This window comes from Lotus japonicus, chromosome 4 (assembly GCF_012489685.1).
Source record: "Lotus japonicus ecotype B-129 chromosome 4, LjGifu_v1.2".
Taxonomy (NCBI): Eukaryota; Viridiplantae; Streptophyta; class Magnoliopsida; order Fabales; family Fabaceae; genus Lotus; species Lotus japonicus.
The window spans coordinates 61,858,312-61,871,926 of record NC_080044.1 but is presented as its reverse complement, the minus strand read 5'-3'; the positions used below and the strand labels follow the sequence as shown (position 1 = coordinate 61,871,926).

Below are 13,615 nucleotides of genomic sequence, written 5' to 3'. Positions count from 1 at the left end.
AGTTTACTTCTTTCAGTCTTTGGTTCTATTATCATTATAAAAAAAAATATTCACGTTTTTCCGCATTAAGTTTCTTTTGGTTACTAAAGTGACGCCACCGAAATCGGGGTGTTACAGAAACTTAGCGACGATTCTATCCATTAGTAATTCATCGCTAAGTAGAAGATGATCGTCAAATTTTATTGTACTCTTTTAGATTCTTACTGTGGGAGAGTTTTATTCCCTTGTTTATTCTCTTCTCTATAAATCCTTACAAGAACAACTTCAAATACAAATGAAAATACCACCTTTCAAATAACTTCCACCTTTAAATCTATTGTGCTCTTTAAGACAATATTGTGATCAACATTTATTTAACTTACATGTATATAGAAATAAGAAGAGAGTTTTCAGGTGTACCAAAAAAAAGAAATAAGAAGAGAATTTGGTGTGTGTATATCAGAGTTGAGAATCTTGTAACCAAACCCTATGAGTGCTACTATAACTGCAAATCCGCCTAGCTACTGCACGTGATTTATGTCCCTGCGCTTATTTTTACGTTGCTTTTCCGATTCTGCATCTCACCCTCTCTTTCTTGTCTTATAGGAATGAGAAGACTCATACCCCATTCAATAATGTACCCATCATCTCCCCGACACCACCAAGAGAAAAAGAGTCACACATGTAAGAGAAAACAAGATGAGAATACTACATCTAGTTCAAAAAGGATAAATACAAAGATTATTGAAATATGACCAATCTTATGAAACTATTCAAATCTCACCTTTACAAAAGATATTCCTAAAATAATACTTATATATTCAATCTTAATCTCTCGTGTTAGTTTTTGGTTAGAGTTTTGCATTTTAAATACATTGATTAGTGGTATGACCAAGATAACCAATGAGAAGAGAATCCTCAACTCTTAAAGCAAACTTTTGAGGTAGAAGGTAGTGTTATGTTCTTAAACTGATAGATACATATAATGACATATCTAGAAATTGTGAGGACATTATATACTTATAAATTCGTAATTAAACAAAAATTAACATAAACGCGCTATTAGACAGGAGAGTATTTTTTTATTAAAGAGGACATAAGTGATGACATTTTTTATCAAAGGAGTCATAAAAAACCACATACTTTTACTACTCAAGTAAACGCATTTAGCAATGTGAGACACAAGTGAGAACATGCATTTTTTACCAAAAGAGTCATCTAAAATCACATACTTTTTCTAATAATTATTTTCAAAATTAAGTGAGGGCATCTGCACTCATGCCTCCTACCATAGATCCGTCATAGATCCGTCCCTGGATTCAAAGACAGACACAAACACAAGATAGTACTTGATCAAACAATTGAAAGTATAAAAATTTTCCGCTTCATATTTGATAACTCTTTTAAAATCGATTCTAAAGCTCATATGAGTTGTTTTTGAGTTTTAAATTTGATTTTTTTAAAAAAAGTTGATGCAAACATCCTATCAATAGACACTATAGAGGGCAGATCATGTCATGCATCATATAGTGGAAGCATGCATGTAGCAGATATCATTACATAACTGGAGTTTGATATCAGTTTTTCAGTCTTGCAAACAACTTTGATTTCCCGAGGCAAAATAGGAATGGGAATACAATACAAAAGACATAGTTAACAGTTAAGCTTATCATGTTTGACACTGCGAGGCACTAAAAGAAGGAGCTACAACAACAGAAGAGTAAACCTTTGAACTTCCAAATGAAATTCCACTACTCCCTGTAGACCCTTCTTCAGGATTAACAGAGGCAACAGAGCAAACAATAGTTTCCTCAACAAGTGCATCATGTTCTTCTCCTCTCATCATGATCTGATTTTTCCAAGGGATGGAAGAAAAAACAGATGAGGAAATTAGTGCATGGTGGTTCTTCTTCATGACTGCATGCTGATGAAGAAGCTGGTAAGCCCTTGGATTCTTCCCCAAAATGCTGCTGCAGTAGTAATCTTCCTCATGATGAGTGTTTGGAAAGTTTGTTTTGGCATTTTTTCCTCTGAGAAGCCTTGCTGCAGAGTCATAAGCCAGAGCAGCTTCCACTGCTCTGTCAAAGGTTCCTAACCACACCCTTAGCTTCTGTGATGAGGAGTCTTTGATTTCAGCAATCCATCTTCCTGAAGGCCTTTGTCTCACCCCTAGAAACTTTTTCTGCTGACACTTGTTTTCTGTTTGGGGAATCTTCTTCTTCTCTCTATTCTCATAGGATCTATCTATTTCATTAGGCATCAAAGGGAGATTCTTGTTTTGATTTTCAGATTGGGGTGGAGATGTTGATTTGTCTTTGTTTTCCATGAGAGTAGGAGAAAGGGGTTGGATTTTAGCATGGAGGAACATGAGATGATTAGTGGTTACTAATACTAACAAAGGTCTTTGATGTAGCAATAAGGGTTGATGATGAGGTAATAGCTAGTATGCTGTTTTGTCAGATTTGGGTTTGTTTGCTTCTTAAGGTATTATTATCTTATTCATGAAAAATTAAAGATGAATAAAAGATAAGACAATCTTATTAGATAGAGAATTTTTTAAGGCGTCTGATTTCAAATCAGGAAAAATGTCAGTTAAATGTAATATGAATAAACTTGCATTATAATTCTTAATTAAGAAGATTTCATTATTTTTAATTTGTCTTAAAATGAGTGCTAATATTAATTTACACTCTGTAATGCCTACACATAGGTACAATTATGCTTCTCTTTTTAAACTGTGATAAACATAACTAAAATGTGGTTTCTAAGTAGAATGGATGGCTCAAGTATCCCAAAAAAATTAACAAAAAGCTTTATAGTAAGGTTCTTTTGTTGTATTCTAAGGAAATAAAAAAACAAGACACGTCTTTCTTTAAACTTCTACCTACTCTAGAGAAATTTCAGAGCAATACTTTCATAACATAACATTCATTGAGCATAACAAATAAAGAACTCCAGATACAACAAGATAAAGTATTAGAAAAGATATAAAAGGTCATGATCGAAATTGTCTTAATATTTATTTTAAACGTTTGATTCCATGTGCTGAGGGACTTATCTAGAAACAATGAGTATAAATTGAGCCAAAATTTAACCCATTAATATAATGACTAACTTCTATTAGTAATAATTATCTAAAGTTTAATTTTAATGATAAAATATTATATATCCTATACTTGTAAATATGAATATTTTGAATCTAATTTTTATAAATTGTTACTACAAAACTTATTTACATTAGTATCCAATCATTTCATGTCACACTAGTTTAAATAATATAATGAGGCTGTATTTAATTAAAACTAAAATTTACATTTTTGATGTGCCATATAACCATGATTTTGATTTTATGACGGTGAGAAACCACATATGTTATTTAGGTGTCCGTCAGATGAGTGTTTATTGATCACCGACTACTTATACTATAAATGTTACATATTGGGTAAAGGGAGTGACCGCCCCCTATTGACACACACCTAGTTAACTACTTAAATAATTCTTATATGGAAGAGTTTTTTGAAATTTTAAGACGCTTTTAGAGTAATACTCTCAATGGATATAAGAGTGATTTATAACTTTTTGAATAATTCTAAAAAATTAGTCCAAACACATGTTTGAATATGCAGTTCACTTACTATGCATGTTTTTACAAGACTGAGTGTATGTAGTACTTTATGACTTCCATATCCATTGAAGCATTGCACTTATGCATTTGTGTATTCATTTATGGAGTTCCCTGAGGGTATAGTTTGACACCTGTTGCTCTGGAGCTATGTGACTCCAGTTGCTGAAGAAAAATCCAAAGGAATGAGCTGCTGATGTAATCATCTTTTATTCTAATTAATATTATATTTGAAAATCAACTGTTTGCATAACTAGTAGTACCCAGAGGCAAAATTCCAACAGCCTACAAACAAATTTCACACCTCAAAAGCCAGGAAACAAACAGAGCCCACATGTTTCTTTTAACATCACTCTCAAATTAAGAAATAATACTGGACATTTGTCATGTAATGGGTGTCTTTGCTGGCATTGTTGGTTTCTCCAAGTATGCTCTTGATCACCATTATAAAAATGAATATATAACATCTCAATTCCAGTGCACTGCAAATTCTCATATGAATCAGTGGTAGCTTTCTTGTTGGATTATCTGAAGTTCTGTTTATTTTCTTTTGGAACTTTTTGCCAAACTAGTTTATAGGATAGAATTGCAGAGTTTTTGTTTTGACTCTGGTTAAATGAACGACAGGAATTCTATGGCAATTATATGGGAATATCCCAAAAAGAAAGCATAATAAGCCTTTTATGAGGTATGCATAGTAAAGATTCATGTACATCACACCACACGCAGAGTGAGAAAGAAAAATAAAAGATAGAAGTAAAAGATGTACTATATGATGTGATGTGCTAACAAAAAAGATTGAAAAAAAAAGGTGTCCAAGATGTTTATATTGTTTTGGTGTATGAGTTTCATCATCATAATATTGGTGAAGAAATCTTATAGTACAGACACGAGAAAGGGTGCCAATAAGGACATAATTGATATGAGTTGGTGCCAAGATTTTCAGTCCACAGCAAAGTAGCTTTGTCCTGTTTCCTTAAGGATATGAAATTTGCTGGGGCAGTGACTTGATATGGGGAGATAACAAGTGGATTCACAATCTAAATTGCCCAATGTTTATATATTGAACTCTGTTTATATAATGAACCTCACATTTCTTACAGCTAAACTCTGTTTATATACTGAACAAATTATTTCTTGCTACAAGAAGAATCATTCATAGAAAAAGTACAATTCCTCGTAAAGGAGTCCTAGAGCTAATCCACACAAGAAACTATAAAAATAATCAAATGGAAATTTGAGGTAAGCCAATCTCAAAAATCTAGTTACAGCCTAAGATTCTTAAGCCATTTTATGTTGAATTGTTGCTTAATCATTCTAATGATAAGACACCCATAAGGAGTATGAAAATCTCTCCACACACCATATTGGACTAATAAAGAAGACTATCAAAGAACTCTGATACCATAGTAAAGAAATCTAATACTAGAGTTGCATCATGACTCGTGAGGAGGCATGACATGAACGTCTCTCCACACACCATATTGATCTAATCATAAGGCCGGCCCAAGGGCCAAGCCACCTAAGCAAGGGCTTTAGGCCTCCAAAAAAATTTATTTTTTACTAAGTGAAAAAGGCCTCCAAATTTTTTTTACTAAGTAAAAAAAGGCCCCAAAAATTTTAATAAATAAATATTTCTTTAGATAAAAATGCCTCACTTTAAAATTTGCTTTAGGTCTTATCTAGTGTTGGGTCGGCCCTGCCTAACCAATAAGACAATCAAAAGACAGAACACCACATTTTTATCCAAATACTTACGGAATTGAATTTAGGGGTCTTATTTCATATATACTATTCAACACTTTCACTTTCATCTAATGTGAGACTTCAAACTCACACTTAACTTTCTAAAAAAGATTGATAAGACATTGCTTACCAATTCGTTTAGATTGAGTTCTGTGTGCTTAGTCGTGGATGATGTTTCCTCTTGTTGGGTAATTATTATCCATCTTTAGAAATTGCATGAAGATGCATCATGCACCATAAATGCGGGTTCTCTCTTGAGATAGACAGATATAATCTAAAGAAATTAAAATGTGATACAAACTTGGCTAGCTACTTTTCTAAATAAGAAGTATCTATATTGTGTTATTAAAGCTAGTCACCATACTTTGATGTATTTAGAGATTGTCCCCAAATAATAACTCAAGTGATAAGAGCTGATGTCATATGGATTAAGGAATGAAATGTCCAGGAATCGATTCTTAATTAGTGCAATTTATCTTTATGATATGTACTAAAACTAAAAGAGATTGTTGTAGAATTCTATGAAATAATCAATAACCTTGTTACACATATAATTACCTCTCACTTCTGTTTTTTTATTTTAATTGAAATATTTACCGTCGGACAACCGGGATTAATTCACTCGTCTCAGTACTCACACTCTGTAGTAACTATTAACTACAAAATGTGCTTCATTCTCATGAACGACGATTAAATTCTTAATCTCATAATTAATAGATTAAAGGACGAGGTGAGTAAGTATCACACCGCATCTTCCAATTCTCTCACACGCTCTTTGACATGGTGGAATGCAAACCTAAGTTATATACGACAGTAAATGACAAAAGGTTAAATAAGATATTTTTTTATTTCAAGTTTGTCATTGAGACCATAACTCAAAAATTTATGACTTCAGAATCTAATTAGCATTGCCAAACTATTTCAAGTTACATTATAGTTTATACTCCCTCAAGAAATGGTATATTTTAATTTTTTTAATCCCTTGGATAAAGTGAAAAGATAGTATACTTTAATGTGGAAAAATTAAAGAACAAATCCAACTATAATTAACATGCATTTGTGCCACCCTCTCGAGTATCCACAAAAGAATCATTTCTTCTATATGAGAATTTCGTCGAATGTTGCAATTCTTTTTCTAAGCTAGTGGAGGCTAGAAGAGTCCACTGCCTGTACAGTTGATATATGGGACTATATGTGAAGATCCTAATCCTCAACAAAATACTAAAACTATATTAATGGTGTTATGTTCAGCTTCATTCGTATGATTGACTTAGTCTCCTGGATGAGTTGTTGGATTGAGCCTCAAGCTTTTGTTCGTTGGAATCACTACAGGAAAAAGCGTTTTTACCGGCAATAAATATTGTCTTTAGCGGCAATAAAAATGGCCGCTAAAGGTATTACCGGCTGTCACACTTGAGCTGCTATACCGGGGGTCGGTAAAAGCTTTACCAGCCTTTGTTACAGGCGCCGGTAAAGACCACAAGAATTGCCGGGAAATATTATCAGTTTTTAGCAGCAATAATTGCCGGCTTTAGTTATTGCCACTATGACATAATTTTATTGTCTCATTCAACCCACTTCACTGGCTGTAGTTATTGCCGCTAAAGGTATGATGGATATTTGTCCCATTTGACAAATTTCACACAGTTTTCTAAGGTTCTTATAGTTATCACAAGCTTGATTTCTTATAGATAGACAACATACAATATATCAATATCTCATACATCTAAGTGATACAACTCATGAGTTTTTTATGGAAATAAAATTTTAATTGAATTTTTTTACAAATAAACCATTGTAGGTCTTAAATCCTTACTAAAATATCAAGTACATCTAAGTGATACAACTCATGAGTTTTTTTTCCCCGAAAAGAGAAGAATATATTTAAAAAGACTAGTCTGAGAACAACCTACTCAGAGATAGGTAAAAAAAGGAAACATACAAGAAAAACAAGGAGGATACAAAGGGAAACAATAAGTTCAGAGGCAAAAATTAAGCAAAACAAAGCAGCACACATCATAGAAATCAGGATCATGACCCGTCCTCATCTGGTGAGATTCCACTCCAGCAACATCAAACAAGCCTAAAAGCAAATCAACACACATCACAAAAATCATCACCTGCACAAGCCAAGAACCAGAAATAATGAGTTATCAGTCAGCGTAACAACACAACCAAATCAGAAATTTAACACTCAATCAAAACACCCTTAAATATCAGGAATAGCATTACCAACATGCCCCTCAATACTTGGACATGGATCAGCTCAGAGATTGCATTATAGCCATGAGTTACCTCGACTCATTACCAATGCATGAATAAGTTCCACTGAATCAAAAATAAACCTGGCAAATAGCTATGTCTTCTGTCTTACCAAAACCCCATGAATCAATTTTATATCCCATTGAAACAGTATAATTTGTAACAGAAAAATAACATCAGGCTTGCTACAAGTGATATTGCTAATAAAAATGAATTGCTGCTTACAGAACAGTTGAGTACTATCAGCTTGACTAATTTAAAATCATATGAACATGCACAGTCTAATTACAGACCTTGGATTGCCTTGGCAAGGAAAGGATTAGACAAGTCCTGAAAAACAATTCCAGAGGAAATAAATGTAGTCAGTAGTCACACTTATCATGAGGCCACAAATCACCAGCGACTATGAACACCTTCAGAAAATGCTTATAGTACTAGCATACTAGTTAAAATGAATAAAGCAATGAAAAGGTACACTTTTTTTTTTTAAGTATTACCTGTTATTCGGAATCACTACCATATTCATTTTCATTTCCTTCATCATTGTCAGCTTCATCTCCACTAGAAGAAGAGTTTTCAATTTCTACACCATCCACATCATTTCTTACCCAATCAATGTGGTCATCTTCTGATTGACAAATATTTTCTACCATCATAGTATCATTTTGCAATGATGCCGAAAATTGCATCTTGTGTACTTCTCCCATATCAAAAGTATCTCGTGGTTTCATTAGCCTAGGTACAAACCAATGATGATCATGAGGATCTTGCACAAATATCACTTGTTGGGCTTGGTTTGCAAATACAAAAGGTTCATGACTTTCACGATCTCCAGAATGTATTAGGTGAGAGAAGTTCACAAGTGTAAAACCCCATTCATCTACTTTAAGACCTCTACCTCGGGTTACATCAACCCAATCACATTTAAATAAGACAACCTTAAATTCTTCAAAGTAATCTAACTCTATTATATCACTCAATCTTCCATAATAGACTACATTTGCTGACTTTGGAGCATTATCACTTGTACTTGCATAACTTTCTGTCTTAGAAACAACCATGACGCCACTATTTTGCGTCTTCCTGAACTCTTCATATTTTTTTGTTCTAAATCGATACCCATTATTTACATCAAATGCTTTGAATCTTCTTGCTATGTAGCTTGGTCCTTGTGCAAGGGCTTTTAGGTCTTTTGAGATATCAAATGTAGACTCTAACTCATTAACCTAAACATTAAGGATTTAAGGATTAAACAGTTATCAAAGACAATCTAAGCACTATATATGTTTAACATTAGATACTTCCTAGTACTTACTTGATCTTTGAACCATTCATGAAATGAATCAAAATGCAAGCGATCAAGTTGATGTTGTGTAAGGCGACGCTTACGATATGATCTCTTGATGTCATTAATGTGTTCCCTGCACATGTAAATAATATGAATTAATAATGATTTTAATTGAGTTATATATAGTCAGTAAAATAAAGATTGACCATTTACCTTTTATAATTTTCAACCACATTAGATTCACAGTTGAAAAGCACATATCGATGTGCTTGCACCCATGTTTTATCATCCATTAAAAATGCTTCTACTTTTCCATATGGATTCCCTACATTAGGGAAAAGACTTCCTTCTTTATCAAAGGAATAATCAATCTCACTCTCATTTTTTCTTGACCAATAAGACCTTGAATGTCCACCTTCCATATAACAAGAGCAAAATGTCACACACTCATTTGCAAGATATCCTTCTGCTATTGAACCTTCTAGGCATGCACGATTACCAATCCATGATTTTAAAGTACCTAAGTACCTGCGACATAAATTAAGGTTACTAATATACTATTTCATTAATTAAATACAACTTATGATATTCAAAAAGACTAATGTGATTCTTCATACCTCTCAATAGGGTACATCCAACGATAATGTACCGGCCCTGCAGTTTTAGCCTCAGTTGCTAGGTGGAAAACCAAATGTACCATGACTGTAAAAAATGATGGGAGGAAAACTTTCTCCAAACTGCATAATGTTATTGCAATTTTTTCTTCAAGTAACTATAACTCTTTCATTTTAAGCACTTTGCTACAAAGCATTCGAAAGAACATGCATAGTAAGAAGCAAGAACTGAGGTTGAACATACATCATACATAATTTATCAGAGTTGCAACCATGATTAAGCAGTAGCTTACACTATAAGGTCAGTACTCACATTAATCATTATCTGCAAGACAATTCCATTTACAAAGATTAGACAACTAACCTGCAACCAATACAAAGAGAATCACCCTACAAGACCACAAGTATGTAGTGGCCTCATCATAGCCTTTATCATTAAGGACCTACATAACAAGAGTATGTAGTTAGAACTTAGAAGAGTGACTAGAAAATATATGATGTAGCATGACAGGGCCCTCACAAACTTGCAGCCAACCACAAATTTCCTCCCTGAAAGTATCCTGCCAAAGTTAAAGGTTTAACTTACAGGCAACCACAAAGCAGTTATAATTAGGAGAACAATTAGTGGTCGGAAAGCGATTAAATTAGCATTTTTATCTTGCCAACAACCTCCATTTCTTTCATGAAACTCATTAGTCTTAATATCTGTCAAAGTCAGTATGTAAAGTTCAGTATACCACTCTTACAAAAGATTTTTAGAACTCAAAGACTGTATCAAAAGTGCAGTTCACTACTTTAATATTCAGCAATATTTACTTACTACACTTTTGCATTCAATAGTGCCACTGTCTTTCTTTTTGGAATGGCTTAAATTTTAGGCCAAGTTGCATTATGGAAGCAGATAACATTGATAATGCTTTACATACCTTTTGAATTGACTTAAATTTTTTTAGTTGGGTTGGCCATAAATTTGACATCATGCAAGTTAACATGGCCTTGAAAACTTTGCTTTCCATTTGGTATTTCTAGTGGGGTTGTGCAATTCAATATGTAGTTTTCATATGCTTGCCAACCAAACAGAGTGAATTGAAATATGCTAATATCTATGATGGCACACTCAGCAGTTGGCTTCAAATGACTTTTAGTACTCAGCTTTCATTACCAAAAAGCTCTATGCAGCAAAAATGTTACTTAAAGGTATCTGAACTGTTGATCTCAGTACAGTTCACACCAACCTATATTACCCTAGCTAGCTTAACAAAAATAATGCAAACCGCGCCAGACAAAGGCTAGTAAAAAGGCTAAAATGCAGACAAAGGCTAAAATGTTAGTCTTGAAATCACTAAAAGGAACCCTTAGCCCAAATTTACAAAAGAGGAATTACCACCCAAGCTTGCAGAGGCTAAAAGAGATGCATACTTCTGATGACCCATTATGAACGAATAACTAGAATTCAAATCAGACAAATCAGTAGAAGAGCATTTGCTATGAACAAATTCATGAGAATCAAAACGCATTAAGCTTCTACACATGTTAAATTTCTCACCGATAATCAAGTAAAAGCAATGGATCAAAAAACATGTTAAATTTCTCACCGATAATCCCCAAATCGTTGATCAACATAGCTTGAACATATAATCCCACAGCTTCACTTCACACTGTTTCAGATTCAGTTCAAAACTCAAAACCCTAGCTCAGAATGAGAAGAAAAATCACAGCCTATCAATGTTGTGGAGAGAATCAAAGCTTCGAGTGGAGATTCCAGATCGAGAAAGGGAGAGAACCTTCGTGCGATCTCCTTGTCGTTCTCGCCTTCACACGAACAGGTTTCAGGGGACGGTGGTGGCTTCGGTGAGAGAGGGGACGGTGGTGGCTTCGGTGAGAGGGGACAGTGGTGGCTTCGAGTGGAAATGTGAGCTATTCATTCTGCTCGTGAGAGTGGGTCTTTCATTGGTGGCTTTAGTCCCCAATTACCGTTAAACATGAGATTATTACCGACTACTCATTGTTAAGCACAAATTTTTTTATTTTTTTATTAAAGTAGCGGCAATAGTGTTATTGCCTCAAAAAAAGTGTCGCTAAAAGTGTTTTTTCTTGTAGTGAATGGTAAGAGTTCCCTAGAAAAGGAGTTCTTACGCTTAAGTCAGTTTACGATCGAGCAAAGAGTAATGGTAGTGCATATCTCAATTGTAGTTGGTCATCCCATATTTATAAATAATGTTATTTTTCTCTCTATCTAGGAAGTACGAGATATTCAGAGAGTGATTTGAGGGGAAGTAGATCCTCTTTTATATATCTCTTTAATTTAAGATGAAGTTCGTTGCAGCTGGATGGTCCAACTTCGTCCTAGCCTAATTTGCATTTTCCAAATCTGCTTTAACCTCATGATCAGCCTGAGCTTCTCACTTGTTATTTGAGTTTGGAATTCGTAAAGTTGCAGCACATTTTTATTTGCTTCTTAGGCACGCCAACTTTTACATTACATTACTTGTCTTTTTGCCTGCTGAACGCGATGTTAGTGGGGCACGTGGCTTGGGATCAATGGCGAGATTGCATCGTGAAGACATGTGCAATTAATGTGTAGTTACTCGCCATCATTATGTGATTGGTTATTTACTGAAAATCTCCATTACATCCCATTGTAAATATGTTAGTCAATTACTCCTTAGAAGATGTTTTTGGTTTGTCACTTGGGTGCTTGTGCCCATTCTACATATTACCTCTCCCAATAAAGTATTTTCATACATATATCCAATGCTCAAACTTTTGTAGTTTTTTTGGTCAAAGATCATTTAAACCTAACAAGCTAACATCATTTACATCCATTAAAGGGAATAAACAAAACTCTAAAGAAAGATTAAACACTGCTACAACATAACACATAACAAAATGAAGCACGCTCACTCAATATTGTAGAAATAAAAAACGAACGCAAAAGTAAAACAGCTTTATCTCCACAATCCACGTCTTGGGGTCACCACCGAGTTGAAGTCCAAACTTACGATGCAAAAATTTGTTTTTTTCTTGGCTTATTTGCACTTTTGGTCTTTGATGTATCACCTTTGTGCGATTTTCGTCTCGGATCTTTAAAACGAGCGATTTTAATCTCAAACGTTTACATAATGTGCAATTTTGGTCTTGCCGTCAATTGAAGACGAAAAAAGCTGATGTGGCCCTTTTAAATGATGTGGCACCTCTAATTAATTTTAAAAAAATATCAAATAAAAAAGTAAAATGTTTTTTTTTAAATAATTTTCTTCTTTCTTCTTCATCTGCTCTCTTCTTTCTTCTTCTTCCTCCTCCTCCATCTCACCACCCTGCCACCATCTCCTCCTCCTTCTCTGAAACCCATAAAATCAGAGAAGAAGATGTCACTGAGAAGAACCAGCAAACACAAATTAAACCCAGAAAAAAAGACATGGAAACAAAGGAAAAACCCAGAAACAAACCCAGACTTCATCTTCTTCCCATCATCATCTAAAACACACTTGAAACTAACCCCCAAAACCAAAAAACATCGAACCCCCAAAAACTTAAACTTCATCTTCGTCCTAGAATCAAATTCATGTTTTTCCCAAACCAAAAACCTAGAAACATCGAACCCCCATAAAGCCAGAAACACAACCTGAGAAATCTTCTACAAATCTCAGATTGATGTTGAGTCCAGGAAAAAAAAAGAAATCGAAACAGAGAGAAAGAAGAGGAAGAAGAAGAGGGAATAAAAAGAGAGATAGAAAGAAGAAGAATAAACCGAAAGAAAGAAAGAAAGAAGAAGAAGGGTGGTGTGGTGGCTGCGAGGGGTGGAGGAAGAGCCAGACTCAGAGAGGATATGGGGAGCTTCGGAGGCGGATTCAGGAACGTAGATGAAGAAAAAAAAGTATTGCAGAAGATTCTTTTTGTTAAAAAACATTTAGTTTGTTATTTTTTAAATTTTTACTGGCGCCACGTCATCTTTTTCCGTTTCCAATTAACGGAAAAAAGACGGAAGGACCAAAATTGCACATTATGAAAATATTTGAGATTAAAATCGCTCGTTTTAAAGATCTAGGACGAAAATCACACAAAGACGATACATCAGGGACTAAAGTGCAATTAAGCCTTTCT

At 34.2% G+C, this 13,615-nt stretch overlaps 2 protein-coding genes across 7 annotated transcripts; both read right to left on the bottom strand.

Moving 5' to 3' along the window:
* Positions 1–1,504: 1,504 nt before the first annotated feature.
* LOC130712145 (ethylene-responsive transcription factor ERN3-like) lies at positions 1,505–2,395 on the bottom strand. Its single transcript, XM_057561985.1, has one exon. The coding sequence runs from the start codon at positions 2,345–2,347 to the stop codon at positions 1,649–1,651; it is 699 nt and encodes a 232-aa protein (XP_057417968.1). The 5' UTR covers positions 2,348–2,395; the 3' UTR covers positions 1,505–1,648.
* Positions 2,396–7,094: 4,699 nt separating this feature from the next.
* On the bottom strand, positions 7,095–11,517 carry LOC130710786 (uncharacterized). 6 transcript variants are annotated; one of them, XM_057560144.1, is made up of 8 exons: positions 11,107–11,517; positions 9,876–9,954; positions 9,515–9,634; positions 9,111–9,425; positions 8,925–9,030; positions 8,107–8,835; positions 7,903–7,939; positions 7,095–7,467 (listed from the first exon to the last, which is right to left on the bottom strand). In XM_057560144.1, the coding sequence occupies exons 3-6, from the start codon at positions 9,595–9,597 to the stop codon at positions 8,110–8,112; spliced, it is 1,230 nt and encodes a 409-aa protein (XP_057416127.1). In that variant the 5' UTR covers positions 9,598–9,634; positions 9,876–9,954; positions 11,107–11,517; the 3' UTR covers positions 7,095–7,467; positions 7,903–7,939; positions 8,107–8,109. The 6 variants fall into 6 exon arrangements, with proteins under 6 accessions (XP_057416127.1, XP_057416131.1, XP_057416129.1 ...); XM_057560148.1 differs by having other exon boundaries at positions 9,515–9,551; XM_057560146.1 differs by having other exon boundaries at positions 9,515–9,697; positions 9,825–9,954; positions 11,107–11,516.
* Positions 11,518–13,615: the final 2,098 nt, after the last annotated feature.